At 37.5% G+C, this 25,602-nt stretch overlaps 1 protein-coding gene across 3 annotated transcripts in view; it reads right to left on the bottom strand.

Annotated features, from left to right (window-relative positions):
* Positions 1-25,602, bottom strand: part of NALCN (sodium leak channel, non-selective) — a 212,504-nt gene that overhangs the window by 54,026 nt on the left and 132,876 nt on the right. For all 3 annotated transcript variants that reach the window (XM_048929331.1, XM_048929321.1, XM_048929339.1), the window contains exon 15: positions 24,247-24,321. In XM_048929331.1, coding sequence (XP_048785288.1) covers positions 24,247-24,321 — 75 coding nt within the window. The remainder of the gene's footprint in view (positions 1-24,246; positions 24,322-25,602) is intronic.

The raw sequence follows: 25,602 nt of genomic DNA, 5'->3' as shown, positions 1-25,602 counted from the left end.
TTGAAAATGAAGCTCAATTTTATTTGAACAAACTGTTCAAAAGGATGGTAAAAAAAAAAATCCGAAAACTAAAGAATGTTGACAAAATGCAGTAGGTTGAATTTGGGTAAAAGAAACACTTTCAACAGAGAAAAAAATACATTATTTATGTTGTGGATATGTTATCAAGTATGTCTACAGTGCTAAATAAAAGGCTGCCAAGGGTATAACCCTTGCCTAAATTCATTCTGGCTGACTTCAACCATACTTCACAGTATTAGGCTTCTGGTTCCATTGGGCCCTGAGACACAATTACAGTAGTTATTTCTCTATGGATTTTCCAATTTGTTAAAGCATCTGAAATAAAATTGGGTACATTTTTGTACCCAGTTCACCCAAGAAACAGAATCACAGAATCACAGAATCACAGAATTGTAGGGGTTGGAAGGGACCTCCAGAGATCATCGAGTCCAACCCCCCTGCCAAAGCAGGTTCCCTACACCAGGTAGCACAGGTAGGCATCCAGGCAGGTCTTGAACGTCTCCAGAGAAGGAGACTCCACCACCTCCCTGGGCAGCCTGTTCCAGTGCTCCGTCACCCTCACTGTAAAGAAGTTCTTGCGCACGTTTGTGCGGAACTTCCTATGCTCCAGTTTCTGGCCGTTTCCCCTTGTCCTGTCTCCACTCACCACTGAAAAGAGTCCGGCCTCACCATTCTGCCCCCCACACCTTAGATATTTATAGACCTGGATCAGGTCCCCTCTCAGTCTCCTTTTCTCAAGGCTGAACAGACCCAGTTCACTCAGCCTTTCCTCATAGGAGAGATGCTCCAGGCCCTTCACCATCTTCGTGGCCCTCCGCTGGACTCTTTCCAAGAGATCCCTGTCTTTTTTGTACTGGGGAGCCCAGAACTGGACGCAGTACTCCAGATGAGGTCTTACCAGGGCAGAGTAGAGGGGGAGGATCACCTCCTTTGACCTGCTGGCCACGCTCTTTTTAATGCACCCCAGTAAGCCATTGGCCTTTTTGGCCACAAGGGCACACTGCTGGCTCATGGCCAACCTGTCGTCCACCAGGACACCCAGGTCCCTTTCCGCAGAGCTCCCCTCCAGCAGGTCATCCCCCAACCTGTACTGGTGCATGCAATTATTCCTCCCCAGATGCAAGACTCTACACTTGCTTTTGTTAAACCTCATCCGGTTTCTTTCTGCCCAGCTCTCCAGCCTATCCAGGTCTTGCTGAATGGCAACACAGCCTTCAGGCATGTCAGCCAATCCTCCCAGCTTCGTATCATCGGCAAACTTGCTGAGGGTGGCCATTATCCCCTCATCAAGGTCATTGGTGAAGATGTTGAACAAGACCAGACCCAGCACAGACCCCTGAGGAACACCGCTAGTTATAGGCCTCCAACCGGACTCTGCACCACCAACAACGACCCTCTGTGCTCTGCCAGTCAGCCAGTTCTCAACCCACCTCACTGTCCACTCATCTATCCCACACTTCCTCAGCTTTGTTATAAGGATGTCGTGGGGGACAGTATCAAATGCCTTGCTGAAATCAAGGTAGACTACATCCACTGCTCTCCCCCTATCCACCCAGCCAGAGACAACATCATAGAAGGCTACCAGGTTGGTCAAGCACGACCTCCCCCTTGTGAACCCGTGCTGACTACTCCTGATAACCTCCTCTTCTTCCAGTTGTCTGGAGATGACATCCAGTACAAGCTGTTCCATCACCTTTCCAGGGACAGAGGTGAGGCTGACTGGCCTATACTTGCCTGGGTCTTCCTTCTTGCCTTTTTTGAAGACCGGGGTGACGTTGGCTATCTTCCAGTCTTCAGGCACCTTCCCCGTCTTCCAAGACTTCTCAAAGATGACAGAAAGCGGTTCAGCAATCACCTCTGCCAGCTCCTTCAGCACCCGTGGATGAATCCCATCGGGTCCCATGGATTTCTGAACATTGATGTTGCCTAGGCGCTCCCGGACCACCTCTTCCCTGACAGAAGGGGGGTCTTCCATTCCCCAGATCCTCTCACTAACCTCCAGGGTCTCAGATTCCCGAGGGGGAGCTTTTCCACTGAAGACGGAAGCAAAGAAGGCATTCAGTATCTCCGCCTTCTCAGCATCCCCCGTTACCAGAACACCCCCGTCACTTAGCAGGGGAGCCACATTCTCCCTAGTCTTCCTTTTACTGTTAATGTACTTGAAAAAAACTTTTTTATTATCCTTTATCCCCTTTGCCAGATTTAATTCCAGGCGGGCTTTAGCCTTCCTTGTCGCATCCCTGCAGACCCTGACAACATTCCTGTATTCTTCCCAAGTAGTCAGACCCTTTTTCCACATTTCATGGGCCTTCTTCTTTCTTTGAGTTTGTGCATGAGCTCCTTGCTCATCCACACAGGTCTCCTGCCCCCCTTTCCCGATTTCTTCCTCACAGGGATGCACCGATCCTGAGCTTGGAAGAAGAGCTGCTTAAATGCCGACCAGCTCTCACAGGCCCCCTTGCCTTCCAACACCCTAGCCCATGAGACAGCTCCAAGTAGGCCCCGAAAGAGAACGAAGTTGGCTCTCCTAAAGTCCAGGATAGCAATCCTACTTTTTGCTTTACTTCTTCCACTCAGGATCTTGAACTCCACCATCTCGTGGTCACTACAACCCAAGCTGCCCCCGACCTTTACTTCCCTGACAAGCCCTTCTCTATTAGTGAGAATAAGGTCCAGCAGTACCCCTCCTGTGGAAAGGAATTTCCACAGGAAACACTCCTGTGGAAAGAAATTTGGGTTGCATACTGCCTACTTTGAGCACATGAGTTTGTCTGAAAGTTGTGAGGCTTGCTGGAAAAGTGCAACAGAATTGTCTGGCTTAGAGGTGACAAACCTGATGAAGCCTTGTCCAGGCTTTGTCTGAAAGCACTCCCTCAGGTAAAATATTCCCGCAACTTCACTAAAATATTGTCTGGGAGAAAGCCCAGGAGGACACCCAGGACAGAGCCAGCTACGAGGTAACAGTTATGCAGTTTGCTCAGACAAGGGCTCAGAGCTGAAGGCTCCTTTCTAGTCATCTTTCAGTTGAGAGTCTAGATGTACCAACGACAAACTGTGCCCTTTGGACTCACCTAAACAAATGGGGACTTTGCAGGCAGTAAGAAATACTTCCATCTAGCAGCTGTAAATTGATTTTAACCACATTCTGTGGTGCTGTGGGGAATTTTCACTGAAATGTACAAAAAAAAAAAAAAAAAAAAAAGATTATAGCAGTGCTAGCGTTCACAGCAGAGACTTCACTGTTGATAATCAAAGGTTAAAATAAGCTAAGAAAGTTCCTGGCAGATGGAAGAACAAGATTACACATTTATTTCTCATATATATAAGATATTTTTTTTTATAAACAGCTTTTCTGTGTCACAGGACTTACATGCTGTGCATAATATGATTTGATGCTGTGATTGCTGCTTTCCAATTGTTCATTTAAATAACTTCTTTCTCAATTTTGCATGAAGTCTCACAAATTAATAAGATATTGAGTAAAATTTCACAATGTGTTTTCTTAAGAACTTCCTTCCAGAAATTGTAGCTCCTATCAGTTCTTCATGAACAAATCCTGCTGAAAAGATGTGTTTGCAATTCAAATGACACAAAACTCCTCTAGCAAAACTCGGCTAAGATTTAGTCCATTTATTTAATAGAGGAGAGGAATCCTGTGTGTCACAGAGTTTCCCTTTGACTGAGATAAATAAAATGAATTTTTCAGAGCAATTACTCCACACTCTGTACACATCAACCATATGCTCAATTTTTTCCCATCTTCCAGTGACAAAAATTTATTTAAAAAAAAAAACAGAAAAAAACCCACAAATCAGAGGTTCTGTACAACCAGTGACCCAATTCAGTGCCCAGCAATGTGCTGACCTGACCAGATTTGTTCTTCATGCCTTTAGACTCAGGTACCTACTTTAGTTAATTATGTTCTTGATGGCTGTCTCTCTTTATAGCCAAAAGAGATGAAGAGACACTTCTTGCAAGTCACTGGCTTGCTGCATCTTTCAGACATGTTTATCCTTTTCCACTGACTAAACTAAGATTTTACATCTAGTATATTCTCTGAGTCACTTGTGTGATGCCTCACACATAGGCCAAGCACCTATGACACATTCACCTCAGTTAATTTTACTTGTCCAAAGGTGAAATATTTTGTTTAATCCTCTAGGCATTTCCTACACTTAACAGGAAGAGGTAACTTCAGGTCCTGTAGCTCGTTTCTTACTAAGATGGAATAGCACATTGAGGAACCTTCTCCAAATGTGGAGAAAATGTATTTGTAGTTCTTACACTGTTAGTAAGGCTGCTGGCAAAGTTCTGGCCTGACAAGCTATCACTCTCCTTGATGATGCCTGAGCACAGTTTGGGGTTTATCATTGCTGGGAATATTCTCAGTAGCTGGTCAGGAGACTTCCTGTTTAAGTGGTAGGCAGTTTCGGAAAGGGAAAATAATTCCCTTGCTGCATGGAAAAGCCATGCTGTGTCAGCCAGTATCCTTTAAGGACAGAGACCAGATTCTAAACAGCTCTCTCTCTTCATATAGCTAGATTGAATAATCAGCTTAGAGAAGAATCTCTAGCTTAGACAACCTAAAAATTAGTTTATCACAGAATCATAGAAGTTTCTGAGTTGGAGGGACTTGTAAAGGTCATCTAATACAGCTCCCCTGCAGTGAACAGGGACACCACAGCTAGATCAGACTGACAAAGGCCTCAACCACCCTGACCTTGAATGTCTCCAAAGATGGGGCATTCACCACCTGTTCCTGTGCCTCACCACCCACTGTAAAAAACTTTGTATTTTATGTCCAATCTGATTACCTTATGTCCAATCTGAGGGGGGAAATCTGGCCCCTATTTTAAAACAATTCAGAGATGCATACATTTTGGGATTGATAGTTTAAAAAAAGATAAAGGAAATGAAACAATACACTGTTCTTTTAGTAACTTTTTTCACATTTAGATGATGCTTTGCCACTTTCAAATTAATCATTTTTCTCTTGGAATAGCTTTTTTTGTTTCCATACATAGGTTACTGAGTCACAGAAGAATATTCTTTTATATAAAAAAGTGCGTGACATACTCCATTTCATCAGAGGAAACTGCTTGAGACTTCACTAAAACTAGGCACCATTATTTGTTATGACTTCTATGTCTGATGAACAATAAGCAGCTAAAATATTTTCAAATGAACAAATGCAGAAGATGCACTTATTCTGTTCTTGTATGAACATAGTCATTCAATATTGACTAGACACAATGCGTAAACCTTTCAAGATGTATGCCAAAGCTAATTAAAACTTCTGTCTGGGAAGCAAAGGAAGTCACATTGCAGGAAAATTCAGAGACTTTTAAGTTTGCTCACCCATTCCAGACTCTGTACAAAGGAAGATTCGTGGCTGTAGCTTTGTAACTGGCACTTACCAACCTGTAGTCAAAACACACAAATTCATCTGCCATACTGGATTCACAGAAAAATAGGGCCAGTCTGAGAAATTACAATTATAGTCAGATTTTCCAAGGTTCTCACCACAGGTAGCTAACATTTAGTTAAAAAAGAACTGAAGAGAATCAGACTGATTGTCCAAGGAAGTCATAATCTTGACCTCCTATCAGGGTACAGATGGTGAAAACCATAAAAACATGCAGAAAGGTAGTGAGGTCATAAAAGGAACAATCCGCAGTGAGTGTGCCTGTCTCTGCTCACAGTCTGACAAAAAAATGTAAGCTTGATTTAGGCCCTCTTAATATCAAAGTATAGGAAGAGTAGAATTTCATCCATACATGCAAAAGCATATGATTTGAATAGGCTGATTTATGGGGGTAGATCACCACTAAAGTGGTGTGGCCACATGGCATATCCAACTTGATGTATTCCAGAAGTCCCTTCTAACCTGCACTTATCTGTGATTCTGTTATGTGGTGATAGTTAACTGCTCCAAGACAATTCTTCAATTGCCTTCAGTTTCACTGTTGTAAGTCTGCATCCGCCATCCATTGATATTCTGTAGTTAAATTCAAAATATTACTATACTCTGTCAGATGCCGTAAGAAGGTCATTTATGTAACTTAAATTTGAGACGTACATAGTCAACCAAGTTCTGCAATAAAATATTCTTAACACTGAGAAACTGCAACTAAAGCTGGGGAAAAAAAATAATTTCTATAAATAAAGGCAAAAATTCAGTATATACTTTTAAACACAGAAGACTTTGTCTTTGCACGTATGAGCTGCTTCTTATTTGTGGTTTTATTGTTTGAATACAGGTGGCCAGAGTTTTAATTTATTGCCATTTTAAAGTATTTCTTCAGTATACAAATTTACACATAAAATCAGTTCAACCAACGCACATGCAGAGGCAAACCTGTGTGAGGCTGATGCAATTTACTTCAGAAACCTTCAAGTCCTGACTAAATGCAAAAAAAATAACAGTTTGGTGAAACTGGCTGCCCTTTCTACCATGCAAGTTTGCTGATGAAATTTAAATGGGGCTGAATTACTGCATTCTGACATCCTGTTTCACAGGCAATGGGGATGATTCTCTTTATGTTGTGATGATGAGTTGCTTCTTTGAGGAGCAATATACATATCTCTCTTAATTCTGAAACAGTGCTCCCACTTGTTGGATATTATGCAGGAAAAAAATGCCTGTGATTTCTCATCTTCTGTCACGTTTTTAAGAGTGCCTGATTTGTTTTTGAGAGTCTGCAAAGAGAAGTTGTCTGAATCATAAGAAGAAGATAAGTGACTTACAATCAGGAACCCAAAAATCTCAAGAAAAAAAATGTAATCAATTCATTCTTCTGCATAGCTAGATTTTTCAATAAGAAAACCAAGAAATAAACCCCATGAAAGGCCAGGCCTCTATTTTTATAAGAGTACAGAAGTTGTGAACAGGAGTGCATAAATCCACAAACTCCTATGGGCTTAAGATGCAAATCAGAAAAGGAAATGCAGTCCTGTGTGACACAAATGGAACCAAAAGCTAATACAGCATGAATTTTCAAGGATGCAATTGCCATCAAAATAACAAATATTGCTATACAACTGCTCGCCTCCCTGCCAAAGACCAACAGGATTTTCTCTTGCTTCAGAGAATTAAACATCTAGAATCACTATCTGCACTGGGAAGCACTTGCATTTTTTTCTTAGATATCAAGGAAATAAAACAACAACAAAAAAAGATTAGATGGACTCCTGGTGATATAAAAGCTAGGTGAGCATTTTCTTTCCTAGTGACATAAATGAAGCAGTAGAAGCTTATATTTATATTTTTGTAACTGCTGTTCACACATTCATAGCCACTCTAACTTTCATCTCTCATCCTTGGAAGCGTGTGCTTTGACTATGATAATCAACTAGAATTTTCAAAAGCTTTGTTTGATATAATAAAACCTTTCTCCAAGAGAAATTCTCTTGAATTTACTGTTTTCTTTACAAATAATACAGTACTGCATATGTCAGGGAGTAGCAACTTCTGAGTTAATACCTAGGTATTGAGCCTGAAATGCGCAAGCCAGAATTTATGATCCATTGATACTTTTTAAAAAGTGGTAGGTAAGGTAAGAAGTGTAAAAAATAAACATGGAAACTGTAACCTTCAGAAGACTTTCAAAACTTTAAGAACTTAGAAGGAAGACTTTGGTACAGGCTGTTTTTTAACTGATCACATTTTCCAGTTTTATTTTCTATAAATGGAAATATTCTCTGTATAGATTTAAGATAACAATACTTTAAATGCTCTGTATATGGCCTGTGAATGGAGGACCAACGTGTATTTTGTGAACTTTCTACCATCTTCTCAGTATGATGAAAAGATGGATTTCATCCATTTTATGTAGTACTTAACATTCAATTTTGTAGTTATTTCCCACTTAGAATTATCTCAAGCACTACTCCCTGAATAATAATACTCTGAAGGCAAGTAAATCTAATTCAGCTTTAAAAAGCTCCTTGATTTTCACACACACAATTGCATATGTATGTATAATGTCATGCCAAGAGTGCGTTTAAATTAGATATACTAATTATAACACCTTGTTCGCGCAATATGTTCATGAAAAATCCCTATGCTGAAACTCACACTTCAAAGCTGAAACCTCAGCACCCAAAATTTGGAAGTGTCAGGTTTGATGCTACTGCTGAAACTGTCATTGGCATCTTCCTAGATCTGCTGAGTTCTTGGCAGTGCTGAGGAAAGCACAGGGATATATCAGGGTCTGTGTTCTGACCCATGCAGTCCAGACAAAACTGGGTTAGGAATGCTATGATTCTTAATGCCCTTCGGGAAGTCTTTGATTTTTTACAAGATGCTCCTATATACATTACAACACTTAAGTCCGTCAGCTAAAAGGCTTAGAATGCTATATTTTCCATCTCTTCCCATAATGACTGACAAAATGTCTCCCCTGATATACCACTCAACCAACTTTTGGAGTCAAGATGCCTGAAAAATCCATGACCACTGTTTCACCTGCCATTACCCCTGGTCTCCATTAAAGGCAGTAGTGAGCAATGTACTTAAGTTCCATTTATCAGGAGTTGTTGTTAAAAAAAAAAAAGAAAAGAAAAGAAAAAATTCTTCACTCAGAGAACTACAACAGGGTCATAAAGTATGAATACCTTTTCGCTCCTCACTGAATAAAGGGGCTCTTAATAGGTCTGTCAAAATGATATTTGCATTGCCAGTATAAACTTCTTAGTATTAACAGGAATAAGGTCAAAACTACCTTCTGGATGAACAATGACTGTATCTAGGGGAAGTCCAGGCCATTCAGAAAGAATCCACTTTCAGATATTAAACTGCTTCACCAGAAAAGATGTTTGAGGAGAGCACTTGAAGACATAGAAGATGTAAAAAGATGGAGCCTCCGCAAAACTGATGAGCCAGCTGAATGCAGATAGGCACTGATATCTTGATTCCTTCAGAATGTCTTGCTACCATTTCTTTCCATTATGGATAAGATATGGGTGCTGATCTGAATGTAATGTCTCCTGCTTTGGTATGCTGGGCCATGACATCAGAGGTGGATGTTGGTGGTATGGCAGTACAGGATGAACCTTCCCACCAATATTTTGTTGCTGTGTGACAGAGGGCAGCAGAGGGGCAGTCTGACAAAAGGGTGTCTGACACGAAGTGCGTATGAAGGAAAAATGTGTCACTGAATTCCTCCATGAAGAAACAATGGCACCCACTGACATTCATTAATACTTGCTGAACGTTTATGGGGAACAAACAAAGGATGTGAGCACAATTTGGTGGATGGTGCCAGCAGTGGCAACAGCAACATGAAAGAGAAGCTTTGTAGATTCTTACATGAGTGGCATGGGGGTTCTTGTTCATCACTGGTGAAAATGCATAGCTAATGGTGGTGACTATGCTGAAAATAGGCATCCTGTAGCTAAGAATTTGCTCTACCAAATAGTATTATTGTGCTTTTTGTATCTGTTGTGGTTTCTATAGAAATAAATAGCAGGCATTTCCAGAAAATGCTGCTAGAGGAATTCTAGAAAATTCTAATTTCTACACATTTAAGAAAATTGGAAGGTTTATGCAATGGATATTAAACATGAATTAATACAAGAAGTGTTATTTAAAGTACAAAATGTGCTTGTAAATGCAGAACACTTTAAATAAATTTTCAGTTCACTGGGTAAATCTGGTCAAATTATAAAGCTGCACGTACAGATGCAGAAAGATGGAATACAGTGAAAGTAATAACAGCCATGTAGGAAGAAGAGAGCACTGAGGAATTATTTGACTGGAATGACAACATATAACACAAAAGCAAGGAGGCATTACATGACATAATTATGTGGCAAACTAAATAGAAATCTTTGTTTACTTGTTGGACACAGGAAGTTCCCAAGCCACATATCCCTCTAGGGAGTGACTATCATTCAAGTATGAAATATCACTGATGAATGAAACATTACTAACTGTGTGCTTTCTCTGTTCTTATGCTATTTCATAAACATATTTTATTGACCACTGTCAGAGACTGTGAACCAGGAGGACCTTCCTTTTTGATCCAGTACAGATCTGTAAAGACCTGTAGGTTTCTGAGCCTACAAGTTCTTCTTCGTAATAAATGCCTAACCACAATACTGGCATTTTGGCTTTTTTTTTTTTTTTCCTCATTACTAGAAATACAGCTAGTGAAATTTTATCAATCATTGGTCAATAGAAAACTGCCAACTGACTGTTAGTGCTTTGGTTCTACTTTCAGATGACTGCCACATTGGTAACAATCTAATGAGAGTTAAAGGGGGGCAGGGGTTACCACAGACTTCCCTACCCCAGAAGCCAGGGTTCCTGAGGGAAGGGGCTGCTGAGGGCTTTCTTGTGATGTCAGTGGCCATTATCTTGCATGGGTAATATCAAGAACAATCATACTCAAAGAATAGTAGCTCAAGGGTAAATGCGCAGGAGGACTTATAGTTGAACTTGATAGACTTAAGTCACCAAAGCAAATGTCTCTAATGAGGACTTAGGATAATCCACTGCCAGTTAAGAACAAGGTATGTAAGTACTACACACCATTTCATTGCTGACAGCATGAAAATAATCTTGTAGAATTAAGAAATGCCTGGTGAAAAAAACAGTACTTAACAAAAGAAAGCTCATTAGAGGTGGATTGTGGCACCACCAGAGCTCTTAGAACTTCAGGTTTTTGTTTTTTTTAAAAAGAAGCAACTTCTTCTAAAGTATGCATACACATCTTCAGACTTTGAGAGTACGTTCAACACTTAGATAAAACTGTCCTGATTTTAAATGGGATCTGTTCTTCAGCAACCTGCAAGAATCAGGACACTCTGAAAAACTCTGTATACTTAACAAGTTTACTGTGTGTAGGTGTGTGTGTACACCTGCATTCACATATGCATATATTTGGAGGGTATCTGCAAGAGCAGAAATTAAGAAAAACTATGATTCTAAAAACATTTGTCCATATGTGTGTGCACACGAATAAATTCGAAGTCATAAAAGGTGTATGTACGTATATACATTCGAAAGCAAAAATATATATTATGTTTGTATTGTTTGGCAGGAAAACATCCAAAATATAGATTTAGGATGTGATAATTAGATGACTAGAACAGAAAAATATATATCTGAATACACTCAGAATGTCTTCATACCCTTTACTCTTCTCAAATAACATAAAAATAACTGGAAAAGAGAAGATCTTTTCCTGACGTTTTGATTCGTGCTTTCTTTGCCCCAAACATAACTGTTTATACTATTAACTAATGACATCTTCCCAGCATTCACATATTATTTTTAGTGCAGGAAAGAATGTAGCACATTGCAAGCATTCTAATTACCACAAGGCACTGGTAGTATAAACCCCCCCAAAAATCTAATTCAGTATTTTTGAATGATTAAAAAGATAGATATTAAAATACCTTACTTCATTTTTTTTCTTCTCTTTTTCAAAAATGTGTGAAATATTTTAAACAAGACTGAAATACACAATTCCTTCCAGAAGGATGTGGTCAGTGCAAATGACAATTGGGCTCTCCATTCTTTGTTGGGAACTGGATTGGATCTTTTCTCCAAGCTCCTTGTGCAAGTCCGCTCTTCCATCCTATTTTTTAACCTAATGTCTGGAATCCTCTGATCTATAAGTCAAAAAGTAATTGCTATGGGCTTGCATGTTCCTACATTTCTCTACTCAGCTCAGCTGACCATGATATTGTGAGGACAGTCCTAAAAATTGGTAGTGGTAATGATGACACAGCACATAACATAAAACAAAGAAATCAGTGAGCAAATAGCTGGCAATGTAACCCAGAAATCTTAGCTACTACATGATCATTTGGTGAAAGTTTTATTGATATATCCTACCTACAGGAATACATCATCACTGCAGTATGATGGCCAATACACAGTAAGTATTACCATGGATATGTCACATTTTTCTAGATTTTATGTTCTCTTGTGGATAGGAAGCTCCATTTCGATTTTGACACGAAGTGATACTGAGTAGAGAAGATGATCGTTATCTACATTGTGCTGCAGTTTACCTTAGCTTAATATAATTTGATTGTGTTGAAGCTCCTGCCAAATTCACTTGCACCAGTAAGTCAGCTTTAGGATTTTGCAGTGGTAGTTCATTTGTAGCTAGTTCTTAAAAGAAAAAAATATAGTATTTTTTTATGTCCGTGCACATACACACTCACAACATAAAGATTTGAGACAACAGTATCGTACAGAGCAAGAGCATGATTTATTCCTTTTCAAAGTCACTGTAAACAGGACGAGGTACCTTTCTCTTGCTGCTCCTCTTCATGCTCAGCCCAAATTGCCAAGTTCCTATGAGCTTAGGGGGTGCCAGGAAAGCCCCCCAAAAGTGCATTCACTCCACCTCATTAAGCATGGATAATAAGTGACTGCTGAAACTTTCAAAAAGCTTTTACAGCTTCAGTAAATGAAGCAGAAAAGTTTATTCCCCCCGAACTGAAACAAAAAATAATATTCTTCTCATCATTTAAATTACAATAAATATTCATTTTGAGAGAGATTTTTAAATGAGATGAAGAAAAAGAGGAAGAGGACAAAGGATGGTCCAGAACAACAGTTTTCTTGAAGCACTGTTTTATCTGTGTGAGATTTCATCCCATATACACAACTGTAAAAAATCTGCTGTCACTTGCTTCTTGAATGACTTTAATCTAAGCCTATGATATCTTTCAAAGATGTGGTAAAGAAATAAGAGCTGACAGTTGGAAATCTTTTTCAAGAAGCTTTTTGTGTATCTATTGATATCACTATTCAAAGATTAAAAAATGACAGCCAGCATTAACAGTTTTGGTTCCTAGAAAAGCTCTGCCAAGATTTTAAAATTACTTGCAGCTACTCCTTCAGAGTCTCCTTTGCCTAGTTTCCACTGAAGCCTTCATTTTCTACAAAATATTCTCTAAGACCATCTACATATTTTTATGCTTCCAGAATTACTTGATGCACACCAGGAACTCACCTAGTTACACACTGAATAAATAAACACACTGTATTTTTCCCTTCTGTCATTCTGGATATGACTATCCAGACCCAAAGTCCTAAGGCAAATACTTAACACAATGAGTACACTGAAAGAATAGCCCATTAAATACAACTTTTTTTTTTTTTTTTTTTTTTAATCAACATTGTTAAGGCTGCCAACTGTTTAACACTTTGCTGCTATTTCTGGTTTTGGAGTAATGCAGATTCTTACACTTTAACAAATAATGGTTTGTTTTGTAGATACAGTTTGTTTTGTAGAAGAATTGCCTTGTTCTGAAAGCTGAATTGTTTATGCTTTGGTTTTCAAGATAAGGAAAAAGGGAGAATCAAGAACTCTCAAATCAGAATGCTCTTAAAATAGCTTGCTTTCAAAGGAATAATTCCCTTTAAAAAAAAAAAATTACTTTGCTTTTAATAAGCCATGTATTATAGTGTGGCTAGCAGTTCACTGAATACTGCCTAGCTGCCCTTTGAATATTCTGTGGGAAAGCAGAGTTCTACATATGGAAAAACCAAACTGTAGAGGTTTGATTTGTTTATGTGCTTTCTTCTTAACAGAGATGAAAATCATTGCTTTCTAGACTTCTCTTACAGCATGCAACTATATTTTTACAATTCCCAAATCCATATTAAGGAAAGCTTTTAACTTCTGCATTGTTTCAATTATCTTTTACATTGCACAGTTTTGACTTCCTTTTTGTTCTGGAACCAGGCTTAGGAAGAATTTCTCAGCTTCACTTATCGTACTGGTCCACATAGGCTTCAGTTTGGCTGACAGTCAGATTGTGATTTATCTTCTCTTTATGACCAATTCTCTTGAATAAATCACTTTGTTAGCCCTTACCTCTGTAAAGTTTTCATAGATTTTTAATTATGAATATTTTTGGATGAAAATATAAGCAAAGATCAAAGCAAAATTTATTAGAAGTTCAGAGTGAAAAGTTAAAGGAAAATAAGTATAGTTCTGAGTTCAGGTTGCCTTCTTTATTTGTTCCACAATCATATGAAATGCCAGCAGCAGGAGTGTCTAGCAGATGCTATAAAAATAGCATGTATTTTCACTAGCTGGAAAATCAGTGTGCTGTTTCAGTTGTTAGAACTGCTTTACATAGAGATGATGAGTATCTGGAGGGCAAAAGCATATGGAAACCAAGTTCCGTATCTCAGTACCTAGGAACAGTTAAAAAAAAAAATCAAATGAAAACTGGAAAGGCTTAAATAGACAGATTAGCTGCCTCAGCGAACATAATGTGTGTATACTCAGGAGGACAGCAGCAGAACCCTTGCCTTTTTTCCCATTCATCTGACTTAAAGAGAAGAACAAAAATAACCCAAGCCTGAAAATGAAGTAAAATTTCAAGCCTTTCTTAGCACTGAAAGTAGAAATATGCTACATGCAGAAGAGAAAATAAAAACAGCACAAACGAAAGATGAAGTTGTAGAATAGACTTCTGTGTTTAGCCCTGAGAAAGATGTGTGTCCTGCTCTTTTTTTCCTCTTCTTGCCAGTGTGAATTCCATATTTTGTGTGAAAGCTTTCTTGAACATCACAAACTTAAAGAATAAGCATATGCTTCGGACACTGACAGACTAATAATTGATTGATAGTAGGAAGTTTCGTTCAAAGAAGAGTAGGGATCATTCCCAGAGCAACAATCAAATTCAGAAAGGAGAGAAACATAAAACATTTCCAAAAGACTGGTACTACACTTCTGAACTAATGGAGGCTCTCCTAATAAATAAATATCTGCTTTGAATATGAAATGGGAGGATGGTTAAATTTCTTTGACAATGAATGGGGAGAAGTGAATACAGGCAGAAGGGAATATGTGATCTAATGTAAACAAAAGACTGCTCTTATTGCAACTAGATATGAAAGAAAAAGAAACAGGTGAAAAAGTAGGAACCACTAACACTGTTTAGCAACAGTGCTAAATATAGCATCATCAAGAAAACTTAAGCACAGCAGGTAATAAAATTAAAAAAAAAATAATCCCAGAATCTTGGTATTGCAACAAATGATTGGTTGTAGCAACATAATCACTCAAATTATTGCAGGGCATATAAGGTGGATATCCTCAAAATCACTGACAGTGCAATAAGAGCTTTATTCTCTGAAGAAGCAGCTATTTCCATGTTTATCTTCAAAGACCAAACATAACCACAAAAACTTAGTTGGATACATTGAAATCCATGAGTGTCACATCACGGACATACTTTCACGACAAATGGTCAATGTCTTTTTTCACACAGACCAGCTTGTACTTTCTTCTGAGGATGCCTTTGGCTTTTCAAATGAATAGAGTCTACATTTCCTTCCAAGATACGCTGTTACTTCTTTCTCAGAAATAACTGCACCTCTTAAAGTACACAAAGTACTCTTAGGAGACTTATTTCACATGGATTAACAGCATGTAGTTAATTTATATAAGTTAGATATGAAAAGCACAGACACTGGAAATATTTTTAACTTCATCAAAATAGTAATTGTATAATCAACAACTGATTGCATATGAACTTAAGACTGCAGGTACAAATTGTGCTTCTCTTCTTCAGTTTATAGGGAAATGAATACTGAAAGCTATAGCAGAAGCAGAAGGGAGTATCTATCCATAGGAAATATAAGCTGGAATTGTCATGCATGTGAATTTACCTCATACAAATCTCTGATTCAAAATTTTTTTTAATTAATTCTACATTAGAGACAAATGCAGAAGGACTCAGCATTCAGAGACTAACTTACTGTCTCAACTGACATTGACCAAAATTTTGATTAAGCACTGTTGCATGAAAGGTGAGCAGTATCCAACTCATGTTCAGAATATTGGTTCCAGAAATTAGTATTATGCTCAGGAAACACTACGTACTCCCTTTACATAGTAGGAGGCCAAAATTTTCATTATAAATTGGGGATTTTTTTAACCTTAGTACCAAATAGAGTAGGGAAGAAGCAAAAACAACTGTTCATTGAAAAACAAGCATACAAACAAACAAACAAACAAAAAAATCAGCGCTGATTGCTGTTTATCTACTAACAAGACTAGACAAAAAAGGAAAATACAAGATACATTTTAAGACCTAATGAACACCCAAAACAAAATTAGTTTCTTTTTCCCCTTCATAATTTTCAAAGACCTCTCAACCTTGCTCTGCCATAGTTCTTGACAATTGGGTTGCAGTAGATCCCAGAACCAGTACCTCCCTGCTCCTCCATCACTACTACCACTGCTGAAAGGAACATGTACTATGGAGTTAGATTCCACAACAGAATGAATACTTGATGGCACCCAGCTCCCAGTTAATGTTATTCTACTACAATTATTCCTTCTTATCAAACAGGGCACCTAACAGTTACCTCCTTAGCTTTAACTATGCATGTTCTGTCAAGACTACTGATTTTCTTAAGCTGTTTTTGGAAGACTTACAAGCGTAAAATCCTAAAACACTGATATCAGATTGAATTGTTCAGACACTGACTGTGATAAAAATAACAACAGAACAAGAATCTACCACAAAAGACAAATCAAGGAAAAAAGCCATCTTTATCTCCAATTTTCATGAATGTTTTTGTTTTCAGCATCAAAGAGTTAACATTGAGTTTAAATAAAAGAAAATAAACATGGCAAACACCTGCTTTTTCTAGAAGCACAAAGGCAAAATAGTGTGTATTTTTAAAGATCATTAAATTGTATACTCTATAAATAGATAAGTATACACACACCTCTTGCATATGCTGCTTTGATATGGATTCAGGGGGAAAATAATCTAGTTTGTATTTCATTGTGTGGAACTGAAGGAGAGGGAAAGGAACATGTACATCTGGCAAGTAACTTGATTGGAGAGAATGAAAATTTCATTAAATTGGAAGAAAAATGTTCTCACTTCATACTCTTGTTGATTTGTCCAGGAATTTCTGTTGCTAGGTAGTAACACATGTACTGAGAAAATATTTTTAGTAACGAATCCCATCTGTATTCGTGTTTAAGGTGTGCAGAGAGCCAAGGAAGTTAGGCCACTGCTTATATTCGGAAAAGCTTGAGAGACTTGCTCTTCCCTTATGGAAATACATCACAGTTAAATGGTTCCTCAGTGTGCTCCTTGCAAATTGCTTCTGAAATCCCATTCAGATTATGGAAAATTATGGAAGTATAAAAATGATTTCACTGGATCGGATCAAAGGTCCATCTTACCAGTGTCCAGCCTCTGGCAAGGACAAGCAAAAAATGTCTAGGAAATGAGTATAAGAACAGATCAAATAAAAAGCTATCATACTTCCTGCACTGTCTCCCAGCTTTGATAACCTCTGGGGCTTAAAATTATGCCAAAACAATCAGCCATTATAGGATTTGATTCTATTAATTTGTCTCAAAGTCAAAACAAAGTACCTTGGCTTTTTTCTTCCCAGTTTGAGTGCCCACTCATTTTCCTGTAGTGAAAGAAGTAAAATAGTGTTCCCCTATTCAAATTCTTACACCTACTGTGATTCATGTAACTTTGTCTTAGACTCCACCTCTGTCATCTCCTTTTCAAGCTGAAAATCATTTTCATTATCCTTTTATGTACCTTTTCTCAGTTCAGTGCATCTCTTTTTAAAAAAAGATAATTCATTTGAATGCAGTATTCAACACACGGACGTATGATAGGTACATATGGTAAAACAGGAAATTTTCACCTGTGTTTAACAATCATCTCTAATTATTTTTAACAGATTGCCTTCTTTTTCAGTAAGCAATGAAGAGACATGATAGAGAATCTCTAAAATGAATGAAAAAAAATATCTTAACTGATGATATTTTATTCAAAGCCTATTTTTAGATATCTTTTTAGTATTCTTCTCTATGTGCATTTATCTAGATTTCAACTGAAATTTTATTTTTCAGACAAAATAAGAATACTTCCATAGTAAGTTTTAAATTTGGATGCCTTCGCTTATTTTTCATCAGCAGAAAACTTGATCACTTCACTATTCACCCCACTTTCTAGATAACTTATAAACAGTGAACAGCAAAAGTCTTACTCAAGATTAGCATGAAACTCTGCTTCCTTTCCTCCACCATAAAAAACAAGCATTTAACACTGTTTTGTTTCTTATCTTTTAGTCCACAAGAAAATATTTCTAAAATTGTGTACCATTAGATGGGATCCACTTTATGGTGTGGCGGCAGTGCCACCTATATGAGTACATCAGCAGCTACAAACAGTGCTGCTGATGAACAATGGTTCATTAACTTGGTCAGCTGAAGGATTATCTCACAGTTGGCTTCGAATTTTTTTGTATGCACCCTACAAACAAAGAATAGCTCTCTAAAAATTGCTCTCCACATTTATTTACTTCTTGTCAGTGGACCACTTCTCTTACAAAAAAAGGCTACGGGAGCTGGGCTTGTTCAGCCTGGAGAAGAAAAGAGTCTGGGGAGATCTCACTGCAGTGTTCAGGTACTTAAAGGAAGCTTATTAACAAGAGGGAATCAACATTTTACATGGGCAGATAGCGACAGGACAAGGGGGAAGTGGTTTTAAACTTAAATAAGGGAGATTTAGATTAGATGTTTGGGAGAATTTTTTTGTTCAAAGGGTAGTAATGTGCCAGAGCATGTTACCCAGGTCTAGTTCATCATATAAATACCAAAAAAGCAATTATGTAACGATGATCAAAAATGCTTTTAAATTCAGAGAAACAATCCACTATATTGAATTTCAGTTAAAGAAAACAATAATGAAGTCATAAGGTTGTTAAAAAGAATTTAAAAGGAACAATGACAGAATCTTGGAGGGGGAAGCGTATAAATATTCTGTTATAGAAGCACTGAATACATCAGTGACCTACTGAGGAAATTCTAAGAAGTTCAAAATGTCAGCATTGTCAGTTGGAGTGGAAAAAAGGACTTTGGGTATATTTGAGAATGTGTTTTAAAAAGGGAAGCTATATGCTAAACTAAGAATACAGAGAAGAACGTGAACTTTTGCAGGCTTCTTTTAAAACATTTACATGATGGATTGTGAAAGGTTTTGTAGGACTATTTTCTAAAGAAATAAAATATAATAAGGAAACTTATAAATCATTTAGAAAGCAGTAAGATCTGCAAAGACTTTAAAAGAGAATCAGAATATTATTCAAGGAACTTTAGAAAAATAAGGTAAAAGAAGAAAGCAAAATGAACTGTATCCACCACAGAAAAAGTCAAAGAAGACCCTAACCCATATGGAAGATCAATTTCCAATAGCAATGTCAGGTGAAACACTTTCAAAAGATAACTGACACAAGGCCAACTTATTACTCTTTAAGACCTGATAATGCTCACTCAAGACTTCCAAGGGATCTCATGGATATAACAATGGTGACATACTAACAGTGATGAATAATCTATGACATAAATAAAATCAATAGTGAGATAAAGGGAAGAGTCACTTTATGACACTAACTTTAAGAAAAGAATTTTGGGAGGCTGCATGGGAAACTAAAAAACAGTGAGTCAGACTGCTTATCTAGGCAGAGTGACAGAAATTTAGGAACTATAGAATTACTAAGTATGTGGAAAATATAATAGGACAAGTTAATGGGGCTATTGTGGTGGAAAATCATGCTTCACAATCATTTAAGATTTCTCTGAAGTAGTCAGATGACATCAACTCACGCAACGTAGTTGAACTGCTAAAAAGAGAAGCCCAACAAAATGCTTTCAAAGAAATCCTTCCAGCTTCTTAAATTTTTACCAACAATTTCAGAAGAGAGGATGGAAGATGGAAACAAAAGAGGAGTGAACTAAGATTTTAGCTGATAGATTTCTTTTGCATAATTGATGTGCTGAACACTGCAGAGGGCAGAACTGGAAAAAAAGCAGAATCAATCTCACACTTGGAAGCTAGTGCATGTGGTAGGGTCTGTCTGGAGAGACATAAACAATCAAGTTTAAGATACATACAGCTGCTGAATATGAGCTATGGTACAACCTCTTTTCACTTGATTTATCATGGCAGACATAGCCAAGAGGATGACACATGGCAAGGGATGGTGAGATAATGTGAACAAAGCACAGAGCTGTAATGAAGTAAACAATAATTCTGCTCTTAAGCCATCTGAATGACATCTTGGAAGAACAGATTCCACTCCTATGTGTGCCTGTAAAGCTAAGTAAATCACTAAAATAAACCTCTTACAAGTTTTATATTTGGTCTAGATAGCACAGTGTTTATATGTCACTTTGCATTTTGGAGTATTTGCAAGTATTAGCTAGTTAGCCCTTGCTCAATAATCTGAAAATAATATCATTTTTGTTACCAAGATCATGTTAAGGAATGAAGATATAATTAATAACTAAACACCTCAAAAGTGATTATCAGCTATATACCATTTCTGGCCTATATATATTCTCCCATCTTCCTTGAAAATCCTTCAGCGTTTCATTATGCAAAAATGCCTTGGGCCTCAAGTTCTACAGTCATTAAAGTCAGTGAAAAAAGCGTGAACGTGAGGATGAAAATTCTTTTGAAAGTGCTACAATTTTACCGACTTTAACAAATCAATGTAGTTTTACATTAAGAGCTTGAATGATTTGATTAATTCCTTCAAACACTACTCAGCTTTGAATTATAGATGTCAAAAAAATTCCTGTGCAGTGATACAGATCTCTTTCTTTATAGAAAGTGTCTTGATTAAAATGTAACAATTACCTCCCAGTCTTCCTTCCCTTTATGGTTCATTTTTAATAGAGAATTCAAAATATCATTGAATTAAACTTCTTCTGCTTTATTTTCTGAGATAAGACAACCAATATTTCAGTATAATAGTGCACAGCTACTATCAGCACTGAGCCTGTGATACCATCGCAGGTTTACCCCATGGGAAACATTCGCTGTTCTAGACACTTAATCAGTTGTGCAATCACTTCCAGCGATTAAGCCCCAAGAACCAATCTCTTATTTCTTTTTATTTAAAGCATTTTTAAATCATGCAATATTTTGTATAATATGAATTTAGCTAAAACACCAGGAGAGAATACATTCAGTAGCACTGAGCAATAGTCTTTGAAGAGAGGCTATACTATTTAAAACAATACTTCCACAAATACATGTGAACAATTGTCGGCCACCTTAGACATCTTCATATAACATATATATAATACATATGCCATTATGCCAGAGACAAACTGGTATGTCCAATGGCCATGTAGTTCTTCTGTAAATGCTGGCTTGGTCATGGAAACAGATTACAATACAGGCTGGAGAGCTGGGCAGATAGGAACTTCATGAGGTTCAACAAGAGAAAATGCTGAGAAGTGATATACACACAGATTAGAAGCTGACCACCTCTGCAGAGAAATGAACTATGTAGAATAGGATCTATATGTTCTGATGGACAAGAGATTGTCCACGAGTCAGCAATGTGCCCTGTGGTCAAGAACACCAATGGTATCTTGGGGTGCATTAAAAAGAGCATGGCCAGCATCTGGTCAAGGGAGGGGGTCTTCCCCCTCCACTCTGACCTGGTGAGGTCACATGTGGAATACTGTGCACAGTTTTGATCTCTACAGTTCAAGAAAGACAGGGAACTTCTGGAGAGAGTCCAGTGGAGGGCCACAAAGATCATTTCCTTAGTGGAAAGGCTGAGAGGCCTAGGGCTGTTCAGACTGGAAAAGACTGAAGGAGAATCTTAGCAATGCTTATAAATATTTAAACTGTGGGAGTCATGTGGACTTTTTGCAGTGCCCAGTGATAGAACAAGGGGCAATGAGCATGTAGTGCTCTAATGTGATGGAAGACACAGCAATAGTAGCAGAGTAGCACAGTCCCAGGCTACAGCAAATGAGAACAAGCCTGAACGGAGCATCTGTGGACACAGAAACAAAAGAAGAAAAACTGCCTACCTTTGGAAGGCCTCAGCTAGGAAGGAATCTCCAGTGAGATACCCTTACCTCTACTACCAACCCGTACATTAGGTCTGGAATCCTGGCTCTATTCCTTCCAGTCACTCAGATGCATTGCATGCACCTGTGCTCCCCTGGGTTGGCTCTGCCTTCACATCAGGTGCTCAATCACTGTTTCAGGCCATAACAGCATTTCCACTACAGAGCACAAAATGGAACACAGGAAGTTCCATCTGAACAAGAGGAAGAGCTTCTTTTCTGCGAGGGTGACAGAGCACTGGAACATGCTGTCCAGATTGATTGTGGAGTCTCCTTCTCTGGAAATATTAAAAATCCACCTAGGCACTTTCCTAGGGAACCTGCTTTAGAAGGAGGTTTGGACGGGATGATCTTCAGTGGTTCCTTCCAAGCCCTGAGATTCTGTAAATGTAATGCCTGGTCTGCTCAATAGGTGTTCTTTTTTACTCTGATTCAGTGCCCAGCTCATAAAGTTGCTCTGTGGCCAGTCTCAAAAGTATGAAGTTTGGGGACTTCTTTTTAAAAAGTCTTTTAATTGAGTGTGCTCTACTTATACTCTGTGGTTATTACAGAGACAGGGTTCCTACCAGGCTAACAAGATTTTAGGCTGTCACAGTGGTGAGAACAGCAAGTGGTGGTCTCTCATCATTTTTGTTTTTTGTTCCCTAGTTTCAGAGGGGTGCATTTAAAACACAAAGTCATGCATCTAAATACACAAAGCTGAAGATTTTTAAAGATTCACACAAAAACCACAGGATTTCAAATGTCAAGCTCTTCACTTCAGAAAACTGATCCGTGCTCCTAATTCATGCAGACTATGAAAAATATACCAGAAGATTTTTGGTATGATATGACATGGCTTATCATATCTGAGTAATTTTCACTTCCTATGATTTTACTTCTTGAGACTGATAAGGAGAAAAAACAAGTAAACTTCTTTTGCTTTACTCAATTTTCATACTCTAGACTGGCCATCCCAGAATCATCTGTACTACGTCTCTTTTCACATATGTGAGCTGATTAACTGATATCTAACATTTATATTTCTTTGCACACCCTTTTAATTCACTTCATTTGCAATATATGCTGATATTTAATACTGCAGAAACAACAGGAAGAAATATTTTTAGATCAAATGCTATAAAGAAGGCCTTAAAGTGACTATATAATATTTTTTCTTTTAGTGCCCTGAATAATAGAATATTAGGAAGAAGAGTAATTTGAAACAAGCCATGTATTCAGTGAGCATACATGAAACAGACTGTCACTAAGTTAGCATTTAAAATTCTTAAATGAGAAGTTTGTAGAAAATGAACAAAACTAATATAACATAATAAATCAGAAGAAACAGAAGCTGGGTGAAAGAAGGCTATAATTCAAATATTACAAAAACAGCTCCAACACATTAAATTCTCAATTTGCTGTTCCATACATCAAATAGGCAAATGCAGATGATTTGGCTCCTCTTTGCATACGTAAATTCACTGCAGTGAGTTTACATAAATCATACAGACACCTTCTTTTTTGGTGGTTTGTTCACTAGGTCAGAATGGCTGACATGACCTTTCTAGTCATATTTGTTTTATGGTTTTCATTCTGGGATTGAAGCCTGAGACAGTGATTTCTAGGTAATCCTAATCCCCAAATATGGACACTCAAGTAAACACACTGACTTTGCCAAGAGCCTTTAGGAGTCATCTGACACATTCAGTCTTTTTCCCATTTTCTGTCTGTTGACTCTTGCTAGTGCTCTCCTCTGCAGTGGTTTTACAGTTTGCTCACATATTAGCATGTAAGCCTTGCTCCAAATCAAAAATTTTACTTCGTTTTATTTACAAAAGCCTACGAGAGCAAAATTTTACCTTCTAAAGAAATGAGTCCATGGTGTGCTGATGCTTCATATCCTACTCACAGCTAATTTGTTCAAAGGAGGAACACTATCTTTTCACATTTTTCTCTTGCTGCAGTACAAACGAAGTACAACAGTCACATGGTAAAGCCTTTGTGAACATGGAAATAGGCCACACAATATTTTATCTTTCAGTATGTAGTTTATAAGCAAAAATATTATCCTCCTGTGATTTTTACATAATTTTAATTACATGTCAATCTAAATTGACTTTCATTGAATATTTGAACAATTTCTAAATCTTTTTTATAATCACTGAATTTTTACCCTATACTGCATGGTACTAAACTATCTAATAGGATAGGGCTGCTCTTTCCAACATTTTCTGTTTCCTTCACACTCGGTGAAAATGTTTCACATCTTTTACCATAGGAGCACCAGAAGAGGAACGTTTTATTGAAAATATCTTCAAGCAGAGCAAAAACATGTTCTTACTTGTTTAAGTTTCTTCAGATCTTCATCAAGCTCCAAGTTGTCCAGAATAACAGCAACAAACAAGCTGAGTAGAATCTACAAAATAAATGCAAACTATTTTTTAATTGCCTTGCATTTCTAGTAATAGAAGTACTATCAAGTATAGCAGAAAAATGAGGGTACTATTGTAAAATGTACTGCCTATCACATCTGTTGAACTAATATTTCATGCTGATATTTGCCTGCTAGCTATTTTGTAAGAAGATTTTTATTTCTTCTTTTCTGGCTTACTATACAATTAGTATATGAACATTAAACAATGGAATTCTAGGTTTTATAACCAAGATTTTATATATGTTTAACATAATACTAATCAAAATACATTTTGTATACAACTAAATTAAAATTATCAGAAAAAAACTGACAATAATTTACTTTATGCTTAATGCTCAGTGCTTAGAATAGATATAAGCAAAGTAGCTAACTCCATTTGAGTGCTTTTCCACAACATAGCAAACTCATGCACTTTCTTTTACTTTCCATTAAACATTGTGTAGATATGTCTTTGGGAGGAAGAAACACAGAAGAAGAAAATGTGTATATCACATGATAATTTTCTTGTGTAGATATGTGGACTAGAAGAATGTGAATTTTTTTTTAATATAACTGTGAAGGAGACAGAACAGGCAAAGAAAGGATGTAGGTGAAGAAGAATACTACCATTCATCATCTCCCCTTAGATAAATACATATATATGTAGCTTTACAACTATAGCCAAGGTTTAAGTCTCTGTGGATTAAGGCAGATATTCACTATTGTACTGAGATTCTATAGGCAAGCATCAATTTCCTAGAGATATCAGCAAGAATTTCAACTCTTTTACAGGAGTTACAGGCCTAAAATATTTCTGTGGTCTTGGACTTCCAACTGACAACCAGAGCAGAGCATTGTGTCTGCCCATCACTATCAAAGTTTCAACAATCCTTCAACAATACTGGAAAAAAAGGATCCTTCTCACAAACTTACAAAATGCCAGTCTTCAGAAAAAGGAATTATCTTTTAATAGAGAACTGTCTTTAGCAATACTTAGAATTTCATGTGGTTGTCATAAAAACCATATTAAATATTTCACATAGCTAAACAGCACTTCAAACTGTTTCCTATTATCTGATTGTTACAAACTGTAAAAGTTAAGATGGCGTTCAAAATGCAAAACAGGGCAAAATACTTAGAAAATACATAATCCCTGGTACAAAGTAATTTGCTGCCTAGTTGTTGATTTTGCTATCATTTTGTCAGGACTTTACAGTATGGTGTTTTTCTTTCCTTAGCTACTTTATACAGCCTATGACACTCTAGTACCTGCAGCTCAGAACA

This window comes from Lagopus muta, chromosome 1, assembly GCF_023343835.1.
Source record: "Lagopus muta isolate bLagMut1 chromosome 1, bLagMut1 primary, whole genome shotgun sequence".
NCBI lineage: Eukaryota > Metazoa > Chordata > Aves > Galliformes > Phasianidae > Lagopus > Lagopus muta.
This window is presented reverse-complemented; position numbering and strand designations above follow the sequence as displayed.